Genomic DNA, 24,469 nt, shown 5'->3' with positions numbered 1-24,469 from the left:
TGGATTTGGTAAGTACATCTTTGGGCACCTCTGCACCTCATAGTCAATGGTCCACATCATGGCCCATACTCTCCCCCATTCCATCCAGTGGGCCCTGTGAGGATATACAATGTCCGGTGATTGCCTCTGAAGCACCATCCAGGGCAGCTCCATGTCCCAAAGACGCCTCCACCTCTCATCTCTTCCTGCCTTTCCCCATACCCATCAGCCACCATGTCCACTTTTCCCAATCCAATGCCACCTCTTCTATGTGGACATTGGATTGGTTGTGTCCATTGCACCTCTATGTCAAGAGGAGACTCAGATTCCACATGGATGCTGGATGCAATCCTCCCACTTTCAGTTGTAATCACTCTAGGCTTCATGGTGTGGTGGTTGTCCGTCTTCAACTCCATCTTAGCTGAGTGTGGTAAGTCCAATAAAACAGATTGTAGGTGCTGGAGTCTGTTGAGGCTCAGGACCTGGCTATCACATTGTCAGTCCAGAGATTCAAATCCCCTAAATATATCTTAAACCCCAACATTAACTGCACCTCCAGCTCTTATTGTAGTTTTGATCTGCGTTTCCCTAATAGTTGGTAGGGAAACTAAAGATGAGCATCTTTTCATGTGCCTTTCTGGCCGTCTGTATTCTTTGGAAAAATGTCTATTCAAGTCTTTTTTTTTTTTTTTTTAAATTAAAAAAAAATTTATTTATCTCCCCTCCCTCCCCCCCAGTTGTCTGCTCTCTGTGTCCATTCGCTGTATGTTCTTCTGTGACCACTTCTATCCTTATCAGTGGCACGGGAATCTGTGTTTCTTTTTGTTGGGTCTTCTTGTTGTGTCAGCTCTCCATGTGTGCGGCGCCATTCTTGGGCAGGCTGCACTTTGTTTCGCACTGAGCCACTCCTTACGGGGCGCACTTCTTGCGCGTGGGGTTCCCCTACATGGGGACACCCCTGCGTAGCATGGCACTCCTTGCGCGCATGAGCGTTGCGCATGGGCCAGCTCCACACGGGTCAAGGAGGCCCGGGGTTTGAACTGCGGACCTCCCATGTGGGCCAAGTCTGCTTCCCTCTATTCAAATCTTTTGCCCATTTTTCAGTTGGGTTGTGTTAATTGGTTGCTTGTCATTTTGTTGTTGTATGATCTCTCTCTGTATTAATAACATGGAAATCAAACCCATGTCAGATAAGTGGTTTCTGAAGATTTTTTTTCCCCATGGAGTTTGCTGCCTTTTCACTTTCTTAACAAAATTGTTTGAAACACAAAAGTGTTTATTTTTTTTGTTGTTGTGTCTTTATTCTTCTTAGTTCATTTAAAATGTCCTTATTTAAAGATCCTATAAATAAAGCAACAGCCCACTTATGTGGGCTAAGAGTCACCTTCTCAGCATGGTATTTTTTTGTTTTGTTTTGTTTTGTTTTTTTTAAAGATTTATTTATTTATTTAATTCCCCCCCCTCCCCTGGTTGTCTGTTCTTGGTGTCTATTTGCTGCGTCTTGTTTCTTTGTCCGCTTCTGTTGTCGTCAGCGGCATGGGAAGTGTGGGCGGTGCCATTCCTGGGCAGGCTGCTCTTTCTTTTCACGCTGGGCGGCTTTCCTCACGGGCAGCACTCCTTGCGCGTGGGGCTCCCCCACGTGGGGGACACCCTTGCGTGGCACGGCACTCCTTGCGCGCATCAGCGCTGCGCATGGCCAGCTCCACACAGGTCAAGGAGGCCCGGGGTTTGAACCGCGGACCTCCCATATGGTAGACGGACGCCCTAACCACTGGGCCAAAGTCCGTTTCCCTTTTTGTTTTGTTTTAAAAGCAGTATTTTTAAAATACTTTAATAAGCAATCATCTTACTGATCACACAGTAGTTTACAGTCTAAACAAGACAAAATGATTGAGAATTTACATAATGTGGTAAAAATGTACATATTCAAAGTCAGCAAAGGGGACAGAGGCCTGCGGTAGAAGGAGGTGAGGCAGCTGCAGGTCCCTTCCAGGCTGGGCACAAGCACCCATGGGAAGAGGACAGCTTCCCCCACGCTGGCAAGCTGTTCCCACTAGAGACACAGGCAGCGCACATATCTGTATGCGCAGGCGAAGCGCTGACCTGCTGCATAGACAGTCTAAACTGACATAACTGTGATCTTTCTGTGATGATCCCACGAAAAGAGTAAAGAGTAAACCCCACAGAAAGCTTCAGGTCACGTATTCTAGGTGGGATTTGGTAGAGGTTAACTCTTGACTTTATTATTTGTGAAGAGCTATGTCTCCTTTTCTAAATTTTCTTCATAATTGACATGCATTAAAGAGTAGGGGACTTTTGATGGTGTTTTCACCTAACAGTGATAAGTACTCTTAAAAATGTGAGAAATAGGGAAACGGACTTTGGCCCAGTGGTTAGGGCGTCCGTCTACCATATGGGAGGTCCGCGGTTCAAACCCCGGGCCTCCTTGACCCGTGTGGAGCTGGCCATGTGCAGCGCTGATGCGCGCAAGGAGTGCCGTGCCACGCAAGGGGTGTCCCCCGCGTGGGGGAGCCCCACGCGCAAGGAGTGCTGCCCGTGAGGAAAGCCGCCCAGTGTGAAAAGAAAGAGCAGCCTGCCCAGGAATGGCGCCGCCCACACTTCCCGTGCCGCTGACGACAACAGAAGCGGACAGAGAAACAAGACGCAGCAAACAGACACCAAGAACAGACAACCAGGGGAGGGGGGGAAATTAAATAAATAAATCTTAAAAAAAAAAAAATGTGAGAAATACTTAACAAAACAAGATGCTCTAGATTGAGTACTATAATAATACAATTTTCCCAAGCTGAATGTGCCCATTTGGGGCTCAGTTTCTCTGCTTGAAGTACAAAATAACTCCTCAACTTCCTAGGTGGGGAACTTAGGCCAATCCGCCTTTTTAAAAACCTTACAAAAGTTGTATTTAAATGCTTGAAAAATTAACTTGATGCTCTATGCACTAATAAACTTCTCATACTCTAGAGCTAATGGGGCTATATCCTCCATTTAAAAAATATTTCCCCCACGGGTTACACTCGGTGTGCAGTGAAAGGCCTTTGAATTCTTGATATGCATTCTACATGTCGACACGTGGTCAGAAATACCCTCACCAAGGGCCCCTTTCTTGCTCAGTCGTGTTTATAGGGATTGTTTGGAGTTTGGTTTCTCCTTTTTCCGAGAGCATGTGTTGGTGCGAGGCGACCTGGCGGGTCTGGCTGACCTTCAGTTGTCATTGGTGCAGTCGAGACTTTCCAGCACCCTGCTGAGGTGGATGTTGAGCAGTCTGACCTGGTTCTCCAGGTCTCCAGCTTCTTCTCCATGCTGGGCTTGCTGGGGCTGCTGTGCCAGTAAAACCCAACGGGCCGGTTATGAAGTAGAGTGCTCCACAAAGCAGGGCGGCACGGTGTGCTCGGGCTCCCCCTCATACTCGTGCAGGATGTGCACGAGGGATGTGTAGACAGGACCATGTGCACGCCCCAGGAGAAGCAGCCGAACAGCAGGTGCAGGATGCTGCAGGCAAAGCCCGCCGTCAGGGACAAGAACCGGTAGGCCAGGAGGATGCCACCAGCCAGCAGGGGGCACAGGCCGGGCCGCCGGACCCAGAGGCAGGGCTGGAATACTGGGACATGTTCTCGACCCCAAGTCCACGAACACCCAGACGCTCCATCCAGACTTTCCATAATGTTTCCACGAACTTACCTGCTTCCAGCACCACTCTTGGTCAGTGTGGCCAAAAACTGTGCCATGCGTTGTCTTGCCTAACAGGCTGTTGACACACTGCAAGATGTCCTTTTCTCCCTTCAGTTTTTTTTTTTTTAAAGATTTATTTTATTTGTTTCTCCCCCCTTCTTCCCCCCTCCCCAGTTGTCTGTTCTCCGTGTCTATTTTGCTGCATGTTCTTGTTTTTTTTTGTCCGTTTCTGTTGTCAGTGGCATGGGAATCTGTTTCTTTTGCGTCATCTTGCTGCATCAGCTCTCCGTGTGTGCGGCACCATTCCTGGGCAGGCTGCACTTTCTGTCATGCTGGGCGGCTCTCCTTATGGGCACACTCCTTGCACGTGGGGCTCCCCTACGCAGGGGACACCCCTGCGTGCCACAGCACTCGTTGCTTGCATCAGTACTGCACGTGGGCCAGCTGCACACGGGTCAAGGAGGCCCGGGGTTTGAACCTCAGACCTCCCATGTGGTAGACGGATGCCCTAACCACTGGGCCAAGTTCGTTTCCCTCTCCCTTCAGTTTTGCCAGTGTGTGTCTCATGTATTTTGGGGCACCTAAGTTAGGTAGGTGCATAAATATTTATTATTTCTTAGTAAATTGCCTCTCATTTTAAAACAATTTTTTAAAGGTTTATTAGTTATTTATTTCTCCCCACACCTTGTTGTTTGTGTTCTCTGTTTGCTCTCGGTTCATCTTCTTAGGAAGCACTGGGAACCGAACCTGGGACGGCCCATGTGGGAGAGTGGCACCTAATACTTGAGCTTCCTCCACTCCCTGCTTGTTGTGTCTCTCACTGGGTTTCTTCCTTGTGTCATCTTGCTGCGTTATCTTGTTGCAGCAGCTTTCTGCTGCAGCCCATTGTGTCAGCTTGCTGTCTTGCTTAGGAGGCACTGGGAACTGAACGCGGAACTTCCCATATGGTAGGTGGGCACCCAGCTGCTTGAGCCACATCCACTTCCCTGCTCCTTTTATTAATATGTGATGACCTTCATCTCTTAAAAAAATTTTGCATTTAAAATCTATTTTATCCAAAATTAGTATCCCTACATCTGCTCTTGTTTTTTATGGCTAAGAGTGTGGATGATCTTTTTCCATCCTTTCACTTTCAGCCTGATTGTGTCCTTGCTCCTAAGTTGAGTCTCTTGTAGACAACAAATAGATGGTTCATTTTTTTTAATATCCGTTCTATCTGTATCTTTTGGTTGGGGGGTTCAGCCCCTTAACGTTCAATATTATACTATGAAGGCATTGCTTACTTTGTCCATTTTGTCCCTTGGCTTTCTGTTGTTGTATCTTACTGTCATCGATCCTTTTTAACACTTGTGATTTCTCTTACTTTGTTCTTCATTTCTACACTCTTCTCCAGGCCCCTTGTCTTTTCCTATCAGGCTGTAACACACTCTTTAATATCTCTTGTAGATCTGGTCTCTTACTAACATACTCAGTTTTTGTTTGTCTATGAAGACTTTAAATTTGCCTTCATTTCTGAGGGGCATTTTTGTCGGATAAAGAACTCTTGGCTGGCAGTTTTATCTTTCAGTACCTTAAGTACATTTCCACTGCCTTCTGGCCTCCGTGGCTTCTGAAGAGAGAGTGACACTTAGCCTTCCTGAGGCTCCCTTGTACGTAGTACATTGCTTTCCTCTTGCTGCTCTCAGAATCCTCTCTATCTGTGACCTGTGGCCGTCTGAATAGTAGATGTCTCGGAGTAGGTCTGTCAGGATTTATTCTCTTTAGGGGGCATTGTCCTTCTTGGATATTGATATTCATGTCTTTCATAAGGGTTGGAAATTTTTCGGTTAGTCTTTCCTCAGATGTTCTCTCTACCCCTTTTCCGTTCTTTTCTCCTTCTGGGCACCTGTAATGTGTATGTTTGTGCATTTCATGTTGTTGTCCAGCTCCCTGAGAGCATGCTCAGTGTTTCTCGTGCCTTTTCCGTCTGTCCTCCTGTCTTTTCCGCTTGGATCTTCTGTCCTAGAGTGCTCTTAGCATTCTGCTGTTTCACGTCTGCTGTTGTGTGCCTCTCGTGTGTTTTCAGTCTCATCTGCTGTGTCTTTCCTTCCTGTAAGTTCTGTTTCTTTTCTTTGCAGACTTCCAAATTGTTCTTTATGTGCTTTATCTTTATCCCTTAAATCCTGTGTCTCATCGGGATTCTTGGTTTTCTCCTTTGGCGGGGCCATGTTTTCTTGTTCTTTGTATGGCAGGTACATTTTTTGTTGATACCTTGGCATCTGATTATGTTCATGATTTTGCTCTGTTGATCAATTTCTGTCTTGCCTAGTTGATTTATTTTGCCGCTTTTCTTCGACTTTTGGCTCGACTTTTTTCTAAAACTTAAGATTTTCCTGTTTTAGTTATCAAAACACGGTCCGGGAGCTGCTAATGGGCGTAGAACAGATCTCTGGTGCCTGGGAGCGGATCTGGAGAGCAGGCCAGCTTCCTTCACCTTCCCGCTGGCCAGCAGGTGGCTCCTCGGCCGACCCTTCCCCAAAGACGAATCCTTCAATTTCCACTACCTCCTCTAATGGCGATTCCAGCTACAGTGGTGACAGTCACCGAAGAGAACCAGTCAGCCCTCTGCCGCCCACCACGCCTTCCCAGGGAGGATGCTGTCCTTTCCCCTCTCCACTGCCGCTCAGCTGCAGGTTTTACCAAGGCTGTTCACCTTGTGGGTGCAGCTGGGCTGTGTTCCCAGCCACAGGGGCGGTAACTCCTGGTTTTCCTTTGGCCTCCTGTCTGTCTGGCCCCAGGCCCTCCTGGTTGATGCATGCAGCACTCTCCTGGTATGTAGGTCCCCAAAGCGGCTCCCTCAAAGGACTTCTGTGCCTTCTCCCCTGTTTTATAAGAGAGCTGTGCCATGCCTGAGCTACTCCAGTGCCGTCTTCCTCCTCCCAAAAAGGCTCTCTTGTTATTTTTTTCTCATGGCTTGTATCTCAAAGTATGTTCCACATGTGTTTTTATTGTGTTTAAAGTGCTTGAATGGTGTCTTGGGGAGAAAAGGACATTAAACCAGGTCTTCCTATTACTATACCCTTGGAAATACCTGACCACCACCTGGTTAAATATGGGGTTAGAGAGTGTGGTGGGGCAAGTTTGTCACTCACTTAATGAGAGCGTAGCCATCCGCATATACGTGTGGCACTCTCTCCATCGTTTCAAAGTGTTATTTGCTGAAGTTGTATCGGCTCCTTTCGGTATTCACTTTTTACCTCCTAGATGATAGAAGATGCTTATGCATGTATACAGTTGTTTGCCTTAGATTTTCTGCAGCTCAGGCTGTGGGTATCTGTGGAGGCATCTTTTTTAACCGCCTAACTCTGCAGCCATGATCGGGTGCTGGCAGTGAAATATTGGGATTCCAGATGCTGCACTCGCACGTCCTAAATCAGAGACTAAAGGGCTGCCAGTGGTGCTGGGCTGTGGGTGGCTGGAGTCACTTCACAGCCGGGGCCAGTAGCTGCACGCCTCTCCCACCTCTCCCACGTGCCTGCTCTCCCGGGGACCCTCCGTGGGCCGCATCTTGGTGGCTCCATCAGGGGCCTCCCTCAGCATGCGTCGGTCAGTTCTGACAGACGATCAATACGACACTGCCTGTTAGGGGACACAAAGGCCACTCTGCTCTGAGGAACTCTGAGCCCAGTTTAGCAAGTCGTCTTGTTGAGTGGCGGTGTGGCCACTCCTCATGGTGGGGACTGCCAGCTCCTCTTTGCCACCAAGGTTTCCGTGACTGAGAATGTGTGAAATCTAGAGCTGACCATCCTTCCTCACTTTGTACCAAAATGTGTATTAAACGTTTACCCAACTGCAGTAATTTATTTTTCGTTCTCAGGATTTTTTTTACTTTTAAACAAATTGATTTTGTTGATACATATTAATAAAGCATACAATCCATGATGTTTGCTGTAACTACATAGTTGTGCATTCATTATTACTCTCAGGATTTTTGCCATTTCCACACTTGAATTTTCTTATTTGCTTAACATTTTTAGTTAAATTGACTTTCAGTCCATTCACTTTTCTTTTCAGTGAGTGTCATCTTAATCCTTAGTGTCTGCAAAATTGCACAGCTGGTGTGCTGGTCATTTTATTCTAACACACGTTGAAATAAACACCAGACTGTTAGAAGAAAAAATCCTCCTTCATGGGTACGGAAACACTTTGTTAAATATAATGCACAGTTTGAATGTTAGAAATGTTGGGAGGCAGCAACTGAAAAACAGGCATATACTTACCACTGCACTTCTTCTCACCCCACACTCAGATGCCGGCACGGCCCTTTGGGAAAGTGCGTGCACTGCGTTCCTCTGGAGGTAAGAGTCCACGGCTCTCGTGTCACATGCTCTGGTCGCCCCACACGGGGGTTGGAAGGACTCACTTGGGTACTGCCCTGGCCTCACGTCCCCACTGGTGGAGGCCGCAGGAAAAGGATGAGCCTTCATCTATGGGCACGGCCTTCTCCATGGCGTCCAAGTGGCCGCAGCGTTTTACAGCCTTTATGTTCCTTCCCTGGACTGTCCTTTTGAAATGTGGCTCAAACCCAGCCTGGTGGTTTTCATGCCTGTTGCTATTTTTTTAAAATTTTATTTATTTTGTTTTATTTTTTGTTTTTTCCTCTTGCTATTTTGATGTCCTTTTTCCCGAGTCTCCCGGCTCCCCTGCTGGCCTGTCCTGGGAGGGCTGAGAGCCACCTAGCAGTGCCACCTGCTGGCTGGCCAATGCTGAGCCCATGGCCACTGGGCCCACCAGGGTTTCTTCCTGGAGTTCCTTGCTTTTTTTTCTCCTTGCCAAATTATCCTGAAACTTACTTGCCGTAGGGCGTTTTATAGTTGATGGACAGGCATTTACGTCCATCTTGAGGAGGTAGGGGGTGCACAAAGGCCGGTTTGGTTCTGGTCTCAGGTGACCTGTTAAAACCAAGCACCCATGTCCCCGTCACCACCCCCACACCTCTGCGGCACGGGGCCTGCAGAGACTCACGCTGCCTGCTCCTCTCCCTGAGCACTCAGGCTTGGCCGCCTTCCCCTCCCTCCTCTCCCTTTCCCCGTCCTCCCTTTCCACGCCCGGCAGGTGCGTAGCCACATTGCTCGTTTTTTGCCTTGGCAGCCTTTCGATGAGGACTACCTGAACCACCTTGAGCCTCCCGTGAAGCACATGTCCTTTCATGCCTACATCCGAAAGCTGACCGGCGGGGCCGACAAGTGAGCGCTGGGGTGGGGCGGGCTGCGCTCGCGGGGCCTGCCTGCAGAGCTCCCTTCTGCGTTCTGCGGAAGGGAAGATCGGGGTGGGACACGAAGGGGGGGGGACACGAAGCATTGGAAGGCTTCAGCTTTGCCCTAATTCTCCAAAAGAAGTTGAGGGTGGAGAGCTCTGCGGTGCTTTCTAGACTCCACAGGACTCGGTTTGCAGGTGCTGGGCTGCTGCGGGGTGCTGCCGTGCTCAGGGAGTTCCTGGGGCCTCACCCAGCAGACCAAGCTCGTCTTCCTGCCGTTTAGGAAAACTGAACCACCCATGTCACCTCAGCTCCCGTATTCCACAGCCTGGCTCAGCCTTTTCCTCCAGAGCCCTCCCTCATTTTCCTCTTAATGTTCGCAGGCATCACGGGGTCTAACTCAGCGGAGCTGTTGGTAGGCGTAGGCTGGTGGCACTCAGGCAGTACAGTGCGCAGGGTTGGACCGGGCAGCCGTCTGCCGGCGCAGTGGAGGGGGCTTACCCGCAGCTTTCTAGGCTAGAGTGGAGGCGCCAGCAGCGGTCAGGAAAGGGCACCCTGAAGGGGCTGCTGCTTTTCAGCCGCTCGAAGCACTTGCCTCCACAGCCCTCCTGCTGGCTGCGTGTGGGCCGTAGCAGGACAGCATGGGTTTCGCACGGTTTTTTATAATTCCTGTCAGTGTGGCAAGAGGACATGGTAGCTGAACCCAAGTCAGCAACATTTTGTGCAGAATGTTCTGTTTCCCTAGGAGCTTTTCTCTGACAACGCACTGATAGCTGAAAATGGCTTTTTTTTTTTTTTAAGATAGGCAAAAAACACCACTCTTGGCCTGTCTTTGGGGAAGGCTGTGTCAGTCACTGAGCTAGACTTACTACGGCACAGCGTAACTTTGTCAGCTTCTGGCGGCCCAGGTCAGGAAACACTGTTCCTCAGGGTGGGAGCTGTGGGGGGCGCGGGGGCCGTGATGTCAGCCTGCACCCTGCCAGAGTCGCGGTCCCCCGGGCTGCCATTTTGGCATCCTGTTGGCGGGAGGTGTAAGATTGGGTCCCTGGCACCTCAGCTGAGCGGAAAACGGGAAGAGAAAGTCACTTGTCAAGACGTGCAGCCCAAGCTCGGGGCAGGATCCAGACTTTCTCTGGGATGGTTCTCTAGAAATTTTTATTTTGGCTAAAAGCAGAGTAAAGTCATCTTTGTTATATATCCTCATCAGATTTTTTTTATCTGAGTAAGAATTTTTTTAATTAAAATTTTTTTTTATTTGAGTAAGAATTTTTAAAAAGTAATTATGAAAGTACTAGGCTATGGATGTGAAAGTTGCTGGTGAACTAATGAAATAATTGAAAGAGCTTTAGAATAAAGAAAAAAAACGAGCTTCATTTCCTCTCAGTGGCACGGTTTATTTAGATTAATAGATACTAAACAAGGAAGCGGGCTTGGCCCAGTGGTTAGGGCGTCGTCCGTCTACCACATGGGAGGTCTGCAGTTCAAGCCCCGGGCCTCCTTGACCCGTGTAGGACGGGCCCACGTGCAGTGCTAATGCACGCAAGGAGTGCCGTGCCACGCAGGGGTGTCTCCCGCGTAGGGGAGCCCACACGTGCAAGGAGTGCGCCCCCTAAGGAGAGCCGCCCAGCGCGAAAGAAAGTGCAGCCTGCCCAGGAATGGCGCTGCACACACGGAGAGCTGACACAACAAGATGATGCAACAAAAAGAAACACAGATTCCTGTGCCGCTGACAACAACAGAAGCAGACAAAGAAAAACACGCAGCAAATAGAAACAGAGAACAGACAACTGGGGTGGGGGTGGGGAGAGAAACAAATAAATAAATCTTAAAAATAGATACTAAACAGTATTCTTGAAAATATTTGTAAATTTTAGTGATGATAAAAATAAAAATAGCTGTATTCCTGTGCAGTCTTAAGTGTTCGGGATCTAGAATTTTGAATGTGCTGTAACTTGTGCTAGTACTTCTAATAGAAAGATTGTGACTACAGTTTTCCTTGCTGCTATCTACAGCAGGCCTGCTTAGCTCTTTAGAACCTGTTCAGGAAGTGTATGGTATTTAACTTATTAATTCCAGGCTCCTGTTAAACTTTTCACCATTTTATTGTTTATTAAGTTGCCTCTTCTTTGCAGGGGGAAGTTTGTTGCCCTGGAGAACATCAGTTGCAAGATTAAGTCGGGTTGCGAGGGGCACCTCCCGTGGCCTAACGGCATCTGCACCAAGTGTCAGCCGAGTGCCATCACCCTGAACAGACAGGTGGGCAGGGCTGGGACTGTCTAGACAGCTGGCAAGTGGGGCTTCTTTTCACTGCTGAGAGATGGAAATCTCCAGAAGAGTCGCTCTTGGATAGGCACCGCCATTGCCGAGCGCCTCCTGCAGAGCAGATGCTCAGCTGTTTTTTGATGGATGGATTGACCCTTTGGGGGAAATCATCTACTGAAATCAAAGTACTTTGTACGACTTTAGTTTCTGCAAGGAGTGAGCGAGCGCCTTTGGTTCTCAGTGTGTCAGCCAGTGTGTGGGGGCAGAATCTCCTTGGAGCCTGTTCACCATGCTTGATGGCTGTGCTTTTGCATCTTAAAAACTGTGCAGAAGCAGCCCTTGTGCGCACCTCTTCCCAGGTGAGGAGGCCGGATTTATTTGTTGTTGAAACACCCTTCTCACCCCCACTAGCATTTGGAGTTGACTGCTGGCATGTTATTTGTATTGGTGCAGGCACAAAATAAATTTAAGGCCTGAGTTCCTAGCTTGGGTGCCCGCTTGTGAAGCAGTCTTAAGGGGAGAGTATGTTCTTAAAATTTTTTCTGTTATTATCTATAGAACTAGGTAAAAGAGATTTATGAAGATTTTATACCAGAAAAATTCATTATTTTTGATGAAGTATTTTCATTTATTCCACCATTGTTAACTCTGCTTAAAGAAATACAGGCACGTGGACAATATCATGTTTGAGAACCACACTGTTGCTGACCGCTTCCTTGACTTCTGGAGGAAGACGGGGAGCCAGCACTTCGGGTACTTGTACGGGCGGTACACAGAACACAAAGACATTCCCCTCGGGATCAGGGCTGAAGTGGCAGCGATCTATGAGCCCCCTCAGGTAACGTGCACGGGACCACCCGCGGGCGATGTGTGGCTTTGCTCTGACCCCTGCCTGGCGTGCCCTTGCAGACAGCCTTCTGCTGTTTGCTTGATCCTTTGCCTTCCCCGTCCCTCCCCCTTTCCCCACCCCTCTCCCTTCCCCTCTCTTTCTCTCTCTCTCCACACAGTGTTTATTTTCAGAACTTTTGGAGAGTCAGATCACGGCCCCTGAATAATTCAGTGTGTAGTTCCCAAGAATAAGACTATTCTTTTCATAGCCAGTACATTTATCAACTTAAGTTTGACTTTGATGCAGTATTTTAATCTAATCTACCACCTGTATTCCAATTTTGTCAGTTGCTCCAACAATGTCAAACAGTTTTTTCAGCTCTTCTCTTAACATTTCTATCACCCTTGCCCATTTTTCAGCTACACCGGAGATGGTAGACTATTGCAAAATCACTTTTTCTTTTATCATCCCATGCTACAGCATGTTCCTGAATAACCATACCATAACTACCACCAAGATACGACTGAAAGCAGCTTTAAGATTGGGGGGGGGCCGTAATGTGCAGCCCCGCAGAGGGCACAGCCCTGTGCTTTCGGGTCCCTGGAGCAGCTCCTCACTGTCTCATTGCATCACCAGCCAGTTACACATCGAGGTTCATTTCTTCTGTGTTCAATTTTTAGGGCATGTTTTAAAATTTTTAATTTGTAATTATGGAAAATATTTACATGGTGTGTTTTGCTATATATTAATTTTACTGCAAAAGCAAAACTAACTTATGAAGTACAAGTTGATGACGCAGATGTTCAGTATTTAGGGGAAGTGTACTTATGTCAGCAGTTTACTTTGCAGTGCAATAAAAAGATAAGATGGACTGACAGACATCTAGAGGGAGGGGGTGGAGCTTAGAGAAGGTTAGTGGCTGGATCTGGGTTGTGTTCACTGTAAAATTCTTTAAACTTGGCTGTGTTTGAAACTTTTCATAATAGAATGTTAGAAAAGAATTTGCACGGTTCCAAAGTCAGATTGACAACCAAGGTGCATTTCCCTTCTCCCAATTTCCTCCCATCCCCTGGATGTAGCCCTCTCCCTTTAAAAAAAAAAAAAAGATTTATGTATTTATTTCCCCCCTTGTGGCTTGTTCCATTCTTTGCTGTCTCTTCTCTGTGTCCATTCGCTGCGCATTTTTTCTGTATCTGCTTGTCTCCCTTTGTTGCGTCATCTTGCTGCACTAGCTCTCTGTGGTGCAGGGGCCATCGGCTCTCCACTGTGCACGGGCCAGCTTGCCTTCACAAGGAGGCCCCGGGACGCGAACCCAGGGAGCCCAGGTGACTGAGCCACAGCCGCTTCCCTAGTCCTCTCCTTTTTAAAGTTTTTGTTTAGACTTCAGAAGTGTGGTGGTTTGAAGTACGCAGATGCACCTCCACACTCCGCTCTCAGTTCAGCGCCTCCCAGGCAGGTGGTGTTTCCTGGGGCCCCTGGAGATGGGCCATTGCTTACAAAGCCACTAGATGGCACTAGAGACTCTACCACAGAAACATGGATTATCTAAAGCCGGGGTCCTGGAGTGCCCTCCTTCAAGACGCTGCTTTTGGAAGCAGAAAATATTCACAGTCAGTTTTGTAGAGGCTCTCTTTCCTGAAGAAGAATTCAGCAGTTCTATTAAAGTATGACCTAAAAATAATTTCAAACAGAAATCTGTGGTGTCCATACTACTAAATCAGCGTCGTCCGGTCTCCTGAGTTGGGGATCCTGGAGGTTGGAGCTGTTGACCTCTGGGAACTCCTGCTTGTTAGCAGATGCAGCGCATGCTGCCACACATCCTTGAGCAAGTTCTTTACTCAGATTTGTTTTAAGGTCGTTATTTGACCTTTACCAAAAGGTATTAGTGATTCCATATGGATAATACCCAGGCAGACATAAAGTTCTTTTGTTGCTGTGCCAAAATTTGACTAATTGACAGTGATAATACCCAATTAGTATAACTTGGTTTGAGATTACCTTCACTTTCCTATTCCTGTGGCTGGGATTTCTGCTTGTAAGATACTTATTATTTTTTAAGACTTATTTATTTCTCTCCCCCTCCCTCATTTGCACTCATTGTGTCTGTTCTTTGTATGATTGTGTTCTTTTTAGGAGCCACCAGGTACTGAACCAGGGACTTCCCATGTGGTAGGCGGGGGCCCAACTGCTTGAGTCACCTCTGTTCCCTGCTTTTGTGTCTCATCATGTTTTCCTCGTGTCTCTTTGTTGTGTCAGCTTGCTGACTTGCTTGTCTTCTTTAGGAGGTACTGGGCACTGAACCCAGGACCTCCCATGTGGTAGGTGGGGGCCCAACTGCTTGAGCCACATCCATTTCCCATATGATACTTACTAATGACCCACTGGCCGCACTGAGCTGAAGGTTCAAGTTTATGGCCAACTTTAGGAAGCTGGTGTCCCTGATGGGTTTTCCTGGTCTCCAGAGGCCCTGCCCGGGAGCTCACCTGTTGTGCCTGGGGCCAGGTATTCTCCCCGCTGAGGGCTTGGCTTCAGAAACCTTTCCACTTGGGGGAGTGCACATCTGTCTGTCTGTCTCCTGACCTCCATCGTGTCTCTGTACTCCGTATCTTGGCTCCGAAGGTAAGCATTGTCCCTGCAGGGTCCCAGACAGAGTTTCCAAGGCTGTTTTCTGGGAACAGATGTTGCCTTGCAGTTTTAACTTGCCTAACCCAGCCAAGGAAGATTTCAGAATAACTTCATTTCCCAGTGTAGGAACTTTAAAAACAAACAGTGGTGTAGAAGCTTTTTTAGTCTTGAACAGCCATGCATTCAGTAGAGGACTTTAGGACATCAACCAGTGTGAGTAGTGCGTCTTCGTGTTCTCTCCTTCAGTCTTGATGAAAAGTGCTTTGAAATCAGAGAAGAAAAACAGGTTCTGGAAGAGTTTGGATTATGTTTTATCTGGTTGCCTTGAGTTTTTTTCCTTTGTCATAATTCTCGTTTTTGGCAAGTAGAACCTAGCCCCTTTTTAAGCCTGCGGAGAGGTGGGGTGGAAGACAGTGCGATTTTTCTCAGCCCACTCCTCTTGAATCCCCACAGATCGGTACACAGAACAGCTTGGAACTTCTCGAAGATCCAAAAGCTGAGGTGGTCGATGAAATTGCTGCCAAACTTGGCCTGAGGAAGGTATGGATGTGTCTGTCAATGGGCCTGGTCTTTGAGAGGGGCTGGGGCTCTGTGTTGGGGAAGTCCAGGTGGGCTGAGTGGACCAGGCTTCATCTGGGATTGATTCTCTCCAACTGCACAAGGTCAGGAGCAGGCCCTGCATGTTTTGAAACCTCACTTGTGTTTATTGGGCGCCAATAGCTTTTATGTTTTTCAGTCTTAAAGTAAAATGAGAGCATTTCCCTGAGCATAAAAAACATGATCCAAACGCAGGAACCAGCAGCCACATTCCTCGAGGATGGCTTCAGGGTGGGGGGTGGGGGGACCAGGGGGCCGTTCCAGACTAAGGCCTGTCCTTCCTGCCGAGAAAAGGCATTATTGCCAGGATGCGCCCTGGCCTGTGCTGTGCACGGCCTCCCGAGGGAGCGCCTCCTTCCTGGGTCCCAGGGCTGTGCTGGGTTTGGGTCCAGGACACTTCCCCATTTCCTGCCCCATGCAGTCGTGGCCTCTGGTGTTTCTTCTTCGGTCTTCGTTGAATTTCCTGTTTATAGTTCAAGCACATGAGAGTTAAGCCTTCTTATTTGACTGGGTGGTTAGAAGACAGGAGAGGGGTGGAATTTTCTTTTCAAGTCTGTTGATGTATCTGACATCCTTGATAAAGTTCCTAGGAACCTTAAGAATAGATTTTTATAGATGTTTTGAGCTGTGGACATGAGTACATCTTACAAGTTCAATATTCAAAACTAAGTTTTAGGTTTTATTCTTATCAGTTCAGAGAGTAAAAAATAGACTGTACAGGTAATCAGGAAAAAAACAAAGAATGTGATTTAAAAAAAACCTAGGGATGTTCTGAGTAAGGCCGTTTCATAATTTTGTCCTTAAAAAGATAAAGTCCTGTCATTTCTAACCAGAAGTTAGAATCTTGAGTTAGGGTTATAATTTGGTTCCGTACTTTGTTCAGAAGAGAATTTGGTACAGTTTTTTAGCTCTGGCTGTTCTCAACTTACAGTTCATGGTAATGATAAAATTGTAACAGAAGGTCTTCTACTGTACATGCCCCTTAACCATTAGTTACCTTAGCTTGATGTCTGTTGTGTTTTGCTGACTGCTTCATTAATTACATTTAGCCTTTGTCTCATTTTCTCAGTTGATGCCTTCCTCAAAGCAGGCGCTCAGCCTCTGAGCAACATCTGCTCCCCAGTGAGAGTTGAGGGTTTTTTTGTTTTGTTTTGTTTTTAGAAGGTACTGAGAATTGGACCCAGTACCTTGTACATGGGAAGCAGGCACTCAACCACCGAGCTATATCCGCTTCCCCCTTCCTTCTATTTTTGTTATTGTTTATTTGGGTATTTTTAAAGAAAGTGAAAGTCTCCAGATTTGCCAGGCCACGTTTGCAGAGGCTGTGTTGAAGAGTCCTCTTGTCAGGGCTGTGCACCCAGCTCAGTCTCTGAAGGAGAGCGGAGAAGAGCATGTGGCAGGAATCCAGCTCTGCTGGCAGCGGTGCTGCTGTCGCCTCACCCAGCCTCTCAGCCAGGCTCAGGCTCAGGAAGATCACAAGTGCCCAGGGCTCCCCGAGCACAAACAGGCGCCAGCACTGCAGCAGGGGGCAGGGGAGCCGCAGGGTGCCACTGGGGGAGGCCCTGGCAACCGGCGTGCTGGGTCACTGTCCCTTCAGGGCTGCCTTCCACGGGCCGTGCACAGGGCTCCCCCGAGCAGCTCACTGCCTTTCCCTTCTGTCATGCCCTTGTGTTTCCTGAACTGCCGCTCTCTGGCGACTCTGGCTCCTGTCTCCTGGAGTGCATTTGCTCACTCGCTCTGTTCGCTGTGGAGGGGGAAGGCCCTTCAGGGCTGCTCTGCGCTCTTGTCCCCTCCGTGTCCTCTGCACCTGCACGGTGCTAGGCGCAGGGTCAGTGCCGAGTGCAGGCTTTCTGGTGGCCACCCCATCTCCCACCCACGGCACCTGCAGGTGCCAGTTTCTGCTGAGCAGGTTTGAAAGCACGGTGGCCAGGTGTCTGAGCTGAGGGGCTGAGGAGCTGAGGAGCTGGCCTCTGCCTGGTTCCTGGGGAAGAGTCTTCCTGAGAACATTGTCTTCAGCTCTCTGGGAAGAAGCCAGGAGACAGTGATCTTTTCTTTCAGGGAGATACTCATGAGATGTTTTCCTTTTTTATTAAGGTTGGCTGGATATTTACAGACCTCGTCTCAGAAGATACCCGAAAGGGTACAGTCCGATACAGTCGAAATAAGGTGAGGTGGAAACAACTGGCCCTTAGCCCCGCAGCCGTGGTTATAGACAGCGTTGCCTTGCATTCGGAGGGCTTCATACAGCCTGTCTGGCATTTTAGACCAAATTATTTTTTTAAGACAGTCCTCTTGATAAATTAAGGCCTGGCCTGTTGATTCTGTCTAATAAAGCAAAATCCACCTTTTATAACCAGTGATTTTTCAAAGGTCAGAGACCATCTGCTGGAATGGGTTGCCTGGTACATCTGGCTGCCCTGTTAGTTTATAGGCTGTTTTATGTGAGGATTTCCTAATGGCTAGGAATTCTAGGCATCCCTTTTCAGCACAGTTTTTATGATGACATAGCTTGGTTTTTATTGTTTTTTGAAGAGGAAATAGAAGCATTTTTTGACCTGATACAGTAAAACTTGACCTGACTCTTCTTGTCTTAGGACACCTATTTCCTGAGTTCAGAAGAATGTATCACTGCAGGAGACTTCCAGAATAAGCATCCCAATGCATGTCGGCTCTCACCAGACGGACATTTTGGATCCAAGTTTGTCACTGCAGTGGCTACAGGTATAAATTGGAGCATAGTTATTTTACAAATATTACTGTTAACAATATACTTTGCCTTTCTTTCCTTCTAACTTTTCATTCTTAACTTAGTTGTAATAGTTTTTTGTTTGTTTTTTAATGGACCTGCGAGACACTAATTTTCTTTTGGTTTATGGTAAAAATTCTGAACTTTGTAGGATCACCCATAAAACTGAGAACAGAATTGGCAATTCAGTGTAGTTCTCCTCTCACCTAGAGCTCTGTTAATGAGTTGTTGCCTTTGCCAAGTGAGCTCTTGATCTTCTGACTCTGCGTTCAGGGGCTGCCTTTACCCTTTCCAATAACCAAGGTGACACCAGTCTGGATATGCAAAAGGAGAACTTACTATTCCCATAGTCTGGCTTGCTTGTTTTGACATTCTAAATGGGGTGTCTTTAAGAAACCATTTCCAGAAAGCTTTCTTGAGAGTGAAGATTCTCTGTGTGCATGTGTGTGTTGAATGTTAAATATTAAGTTGAGTTATGTTTTATATATATTACTTGTTATATATAGCTACGTGTTGTGGTTAATAGTAAATGATTGTGGCTTATTTTAAAAAGTGCCCCTAAATCTTTTAGGACAAAACTTGAGATGCTGCCCAAGGAAACAGCCAGACTTAGAACCATATGATTTAAGAGGAATGGGAATTTGAGTTGGAGAAACAATTCATAAAACCTTTATCTTTGTGGTCTGTTTTTTTTTAAGTAAACACTAACCTAGGCCCTGAGAAGGCCTGGTTCCTTCATGGTAGCTGGCCTTCTAGTTCTGTAGAAGCACTACCCCCTCCCCCTTTTCACCAGCACTAGTTTACAAAGAGCCCAAGCGGGTCAGTAACTGGACCTACTGTTATTCCCTCTCGACTCGTCCCCATTGCAGGTAGAGCTGCAGAGACAAGCCACATACCGTGTCTGTTTTTGAGCTGTCCTCCCCCTGACTGAGCCTCCCACTTGTTTAAGGTCCTTCTTAAAGTGAAGACGCTTTGGGGGAGTGAAAGGGGATGCTAGCATCTTTCAGGTGTTAGTGTGAAGTATTAGTTGAATCAGATTTTATTTTCCTAAATGATGGGATAGGAGTTTTGACCAGGATTGCTAGTTCCTGCATCACTGAACCCTTTGTCTAGGGCTGACATTGGGGTTGTGTCAAGATGGGAAGATTCAAGGCAGCAAGAGAACAGACCAGACTTCAAAGAAAGGGTGTCTGGATGCCAAGGACAGGCGCAGAGAATAAAGACATTTTCCTTAATTTGGGATTTTGCCAAGTCCGGCCTGCTTTGAGGAAAGAGTATTTTTCACTCCTTGCATCTCATGAATCCCCAATCTCCCTGAATTCAGCTGATATTTTGATGACACCCGTTTAGATGGTTGGTTTTCAATCCTTTCATGTAAACACCACTTTTTATAAACATTGTATCCCTTCACTATCCAGAGGTGAAACTCAGGGGCCACATGGGCTGCCTCCATGCACAGTTCTGAGAAGGAGCAGAGCAGAGCCCTGGCCCTAACATAAAGTAGTGGGTGTTGGCATGACACTGCTTGAAGGCATGCGAAGTCGTTGGTGCTGGCACCTGTGTCAGGGGAGGGGTGGCTCTGCAGATGACAGGAACCGCACAGGCAGTGGCCAGTAGGCTGGCCAGAGCTCACACCGCTGCTGGCCACACCACTGGTGATGTTTCCTGCCACACTCGGTAATCCTCAGACAAGTCCTGAACACAATGGTGTATTCTTCCTTCACTGTGCACAGTGCTGCGTCCAGAGGACTTGGTGCATGTTGTGACTCGAGTTGCAGGTCACTGTCCTTGGACTTGCTGCCCATGTGGGTGTGCAGGGGCATCAAGGCCATGCAGGACTTGGGGTGGCTTCTCTTGGGTGGCAGTCCCCTGGACACTGCAGGGTGCTGGCATCTTGACTCCAGCCCACTGTGACAGCAGTGCCCCCTCTACCCCACCCCACAATGCACACCAGTACTCCCACCAATTTCTCGAACCATGGCCCACTGAGAATTGCCTTAGCCCCTTAACTGCTGTTTCTATAGGGCAGTTATTCCAGGCTTCAGAAAACTTGCAGAGTTTTAGGGTCGTAAATAATTTCCAAGTAGGGGACTATCTGTTATACCTTCAATTGTTAGAAGTCACACTTTTTGTTGGGGTGGGAGGGGGTAGAAAGAGTATAGATCACCCAAGGAATTTTTGCATCCCAAATTGGCAATTTATGGAAATGCTTTGGAACTGTGAGACAGGAAATAAGTTCGTTTGTAGTGAGACCTGTAGTTCTCATACCCCTAGCAGTGCCAGGAGGTGTTCAGGATGCATCATCCCCGTCACAGAGTGGGTAACACAGGCAGGGAAGGCTGGTGCCCATAGTGATTGTGACTGTACTCCAAGGCCTTTAATCACTGCAGCTTGGATGTGGGTCCTTAACCCAGAGGGCATGGCAGAGTCCGGTGGGCCTTTTGGGAAGGACACTTGACAGGACCCCCTTGCCCAGACCCTGAGACGTGGGGAGGCTGCGGGCCCGTGCGTCCTGCCTCCCCAATCTCGAGCGTTGTGTTCTCTCCTTGGGCCACGGCTCTCCCAGAGCTGCTGAGGAGCTGCAAGCTTGGGTGCTGGTGGGAATGGCCAGGGCCCCTGGCCTTTGGAGTCTGCAGACCTTGCTGCTGTCTCTTTAATTGTGCAGAAAACTTCTCTGGCCTGAGACTTTTAGAGGGAAAGAGTAATAGTTTAATGTGGTGATTTTCTCAAATGCACTGGACGGAGAAGTGTGATGCCATGCCATGCACTTCTCTGCAGACACAGTTCCCTGGGCTAGGAAAATTCTTTTCTGAGGATCAGATATCAGAAATAAAGACACACAGCAAGTTCAACAGCAGCTCTCCCCCGTGCAAGCCCTGGGGTCCATCCCCGTGTGCATGTCCTGAAGGCTGACTTGAGAAGGGAATGATCATATGTCTGGCTTCCTGCGCATCTTAGCCAATACTAGGCTGCTGGCAAGGTTAGATGAACACACAAGGACTTTTATTCTTGCTGCTCCACATGGAAAGGGGAGTTGGCAGTTCATTTCAGTGAATTTACCTTTGGAGAATATCCATATGGATTAATTTTGCTTTTTTAACAGCGTTCACTTTTACAAATACTGCATTCCATTTTGTTCTCATTCTCTCAGGCCAGATTTTCCTTTCTCTAATGAGCAATCCTGCTTTAATGATCACTCAAAAAATTAGTGCGAGTTTCCAGTGCTCAAAATGAAACAGTAGCTATACACTACACTCCCACTGTGCTCCTCCCTGCCCCTCACCCCTGCTCCTTCCAAACCAGCCCTCAGGTTTGTGGACGATGCCAGCGCACACCTGCTCACCCCTGAGCACACCGGAGACATGCCTTGCCTCATGGGGCCTGCCCTCAGGGTGTTAACCAGTGGTCACTCTCCCAGAAACAGCTGCCTTTCCTGAGTGCTCGAGTAGTTAGGGTTAGGAGAAGACACTGGACTTAGTCACATGTGGCCTTTGCCGCCAGCCTCTGCCACCCTCCTGTGTGCCGGAACTTGTCCTCTCAGCAGCCCGGCTCTGCCTTTAGCCTTCATGTGTCCTGGCCGCCTGGCTCTCAGGTTTTGTTTCTGACAGATGTTGGAAAGCCAAATGGTAAATTTCTGTCCCTGGTCAGTAAATTGTTCTTGCTTTTGTTAAAAAAAAAAAAAAAAACTAAAATGGAGATTGTAGGGTTATTTTTTATTTTCTAAAGCCATAAAAATTAATGGCCATTGGAAGTGTCAGAGTGTGACTCGTTCTGGCAGTCTCGTCTCTATGGCAGCAGGACTCTGCCATATGCATGGTCTTTACTTGCCTCTTCCAAAAGGCTTCAGGGATTTCCTTGTAGAGCACCGTCTGCTTTCATTTCAGGGGCCCAGAGCCTACTTGGTGTAACTTGACCAAGTCATTCCCTCCCAGAGCTTGTGTACTAGCCTTGTTCCTAATTTTAAGTCACGCTGGAGGCTGTTAAAGAGTGCAGTTGAGAGGGAGGTAAGGAGTGAAAACATGGCCAGCGATGCAGGGTATGAGGCGGCGAGGATGGTGCGTGACGCTGTCAGTGAGAAGATCTGGGCGACCTCTGACGTGTCACCCCTGACTGGATGCCAGGTCCCACATGTCCAGAATGTTGGAGATGGCATCCCTAGCACTGCCTCAGTGGTGCCTGTGGTGGCTTTTGTGAAGTGGAGACTGTTCTAGATGCAGTACCAATGCCAGCATCTGTTTTTATTAAAAACAGTTCTGACTTGCATTTCCTACACCCACTCCTACCTCTCCCCACCTCCACCCCATTCCTTTAAGAAGAAAAGTTGGCTGGAAGGCAAGCAGGCTGTCATCTATACTCCTGGTGCTGCTAAAATAAAAACTCTGAGTGCTTTGGTGACACTAATATAGTCTTCGGCCAGTATTGGATATTGCTTACCAATCATGAGTTTCCCTGATTCTGGTAGACTGTATCGCTGATGTGAGCTGATCCAGAAGCAGAGACCATTGACAACACGCAGCAGTGGGATTGGGAGGCCGTGCGTTCAGACGTCTGTGCTCAAGCCATTTGTATAGCATCAGAAGTTTTAAGATTCTCGTCCAAGACACACTCTTGAGAGTGTATTTTTTTTCTGTTGGTTAGAAGTAAAGAGTAACAGATAGGGGCTTGTGTTTGAAGTTCCTTTGGTAGAGTCTTTTTGAAATCTCTCTCTCTTGCAGGTGGTCCTGACAACCAGGTACACTTTGAAGGTTACCAGGTATCCAATCAGTGCATGGCTCTGGTCCGCGATGAGTGCCTGTTACCTTGCAAAGATGCCCCTGAGCTCGGCTATGCCAAGGAGTCCAGCAGTGAGCAGTATGTGCCTGATGTGTTTTATAAGGTAAAAAGTAACTTCGGATTATAGAGAACTAAGTAGATAAAAGGCAAAAGATTTATTCGATCTGGAAAGAGACCAGAGTATGAGAACTAAATAGATAGAGAATAGTGTGAACATGGACATATTTTAGACTCTTCTCATTTTGGTTAGTTCTACTTAACCATTTTTTTGGAACCTTGTTTGTAAAAAAGAGGCATCACATAGCATTTCAGGGGTTTAATATCAGCTACTCAGGCATCCATGATGCCAGGCCTCATAATCAAGGTTGAAAGGAACAGGAAGTGGGTTTGGGGTATGTAGCACCAAATCAAATCATTGCAACACAGACACTTTTATTTTCTAAAAATGAGCAGATAGAGGAGAGAATTGTGAGTATATGGCAGACTGGGATGCTCCAGGAATCAGTCTCCCCCAAAGTAACCACTGGGCTGGCAGGAACGGTCTGAATCTGTTTTAGAACTTGGGGGTTTAGTGAAGCTGGGCAGTATCCAGGGAAGAACAGGAAAAAGAGGCTGGAACATTGCAGTAAACAGCCGTGAATTCCCCGAACGTGCAGAGGCTACCTCATCCCTACCTGCCAGCCTTGAAGTAGGCAGCAAGAGAGACTGTGGCCCACACTCCTGGTGCAGCTTGCTGGTGCCAGGGTGGGCGATAAGAACCTACAAAATCTGAGTGTTTTCTGTGGTCTCTTGGCTGGTACCATCTTTTAAATCAGCCCCTTCAGATCACTGAGGGGGGGCAGCTCTGAGGGCAGCCTCAAGGAGATGTGGCAGCACCTTCCCCACCCCTTTTTCTCTCTCTATTTCCTGTTTGGGAGCAGAAATAATTGAGAACCGTCACAAATGTATGGATCCAGCCCTCAACAACAAAAAAAACCCTAGCAGTCCCAGAGAAGTGCAAGAACTAGACTTCCAGAGTTAAAACAAGATAATAGACGTCCAGTTCTCAACAAAAAATTTACAAAACATACCAAGAAACAGGAAAATATGGCCTGTTCTGTAAAAAGTGTTTGCTGGAAACCATCCCTGAGGAAGCTCCTTCATTGGAACTTTTTAGTCAGAGACTTTAAATAAACTGTCTTACATGTTCAGTGAGCTGAAGGAATCCATATAGAAAGAACTAAAAGAAATTAGGTAAACGTTCTCTGAACAAAAGAAGAGGTAGAGATTATTTTAAAATAAAAGTAAAAAAGAACCAAACAAATTTGGGAGCTGCAAATACAATAATTGAAATGAAAAACTCACTAGATGGATTCCAATGCAGATTTGAATGGACAGAAGGAAGGATCAGCAAATATGAAGGTAAGGCAATTGAAATTATTCAGTGTGAGCAGTAGAAAAATAAAATGACGGAAAACGAACAAAGCCTGAGGGATCTGTGAGACACCATCAAGCCTGCAAACATATGCATCATTGGACTTCCAGAAGGATAAGAGAAAGGGGAGAAAAGGTATTTGAAGAAATATGGCTGACAACTTAACAAATCTGATGAAACACATGATTGTACATGTCCAGGATTCACCAAGCTGCATAGACTAAGAGATCTGCACCAAGGCACAATGTAGTGAAATTACCAGAATATGAAGATAACAATTTTGAAAGAGGGAAGTGACTTGTCATACAGATCCACAAT

General features: G+C 47.3%; 1 protein-coding gene and 1 pseudogene across 3 annotated transcripts in view; one reads left to right on the top strand and one right to left on the bottom strand.

Moving 5' to 3' along the window:
• NPLOC4 (NPL4 homolog, ubiquitin recognition factor) overlaps positions 1-24,469 on the top strand; it is a 66,390-nt gene that overhangs the window by 19,135 nt on the left and 22,786 nt on the right. For all 3 annotated transcript variants that reach the window (XM_058284884.2, XM_071210847.1, XM_058284883.1), the window contains exons 5-12: positions 7,958-8,006; positions 8,800-8,894; positions 11,038-11,161; positions 11,826-12,005; positions 15,075-15,161; positions 17,313-17,384; positions 17,813-17,939; positions 22,680-22,840. In XM_058284884.2, coding sequence (XP_058140867.1) covers positions 7,958-8,006; positions 8,800-8,894; positions 11,038-11,161; positions 11,826-12,005; positions 15,075-15,161; positions 17,313-17,384; positions 17,813-17,939; positions 22,680-22,840 — 895 coding nt within the window. The remainder of the gene's footprint in view (positions 1-7,957; positions 8,007-8,799; positions 8,895-11,037; positions 11,162-11,825; positions 12,006-15,074; positions 15,162-17,312; positions 17,385-17,812; positions 17,940-22,679; positions 22,841-24,469) is intronic.
• Positions 3,202-7,248, bottom strand: LOC139437232 (BRI3-binding protein pseudogene; annotated as a pseudogene).

The sequence above is a fragment of the Dasypus novemcinctus genome, chromosome 21, assembly GCF_030445035.2.
Source record: "Dasypus novemcinctus isolate mDasNov1 chromosome 21, mDasNov1.1.hap2, whole genome shotgun sequence".
NCBI lineage: Eukaryota > Metazoa > Chordata > Mammalia > Cingulata > Dasypodidae > Dasypus > Dasypus novemcinctus.
The sequence above is the reverse complement of the archived record's forward strand: the minus strand, read 5'-3'. Positions and strand labels throughout refer to the sequence as shown.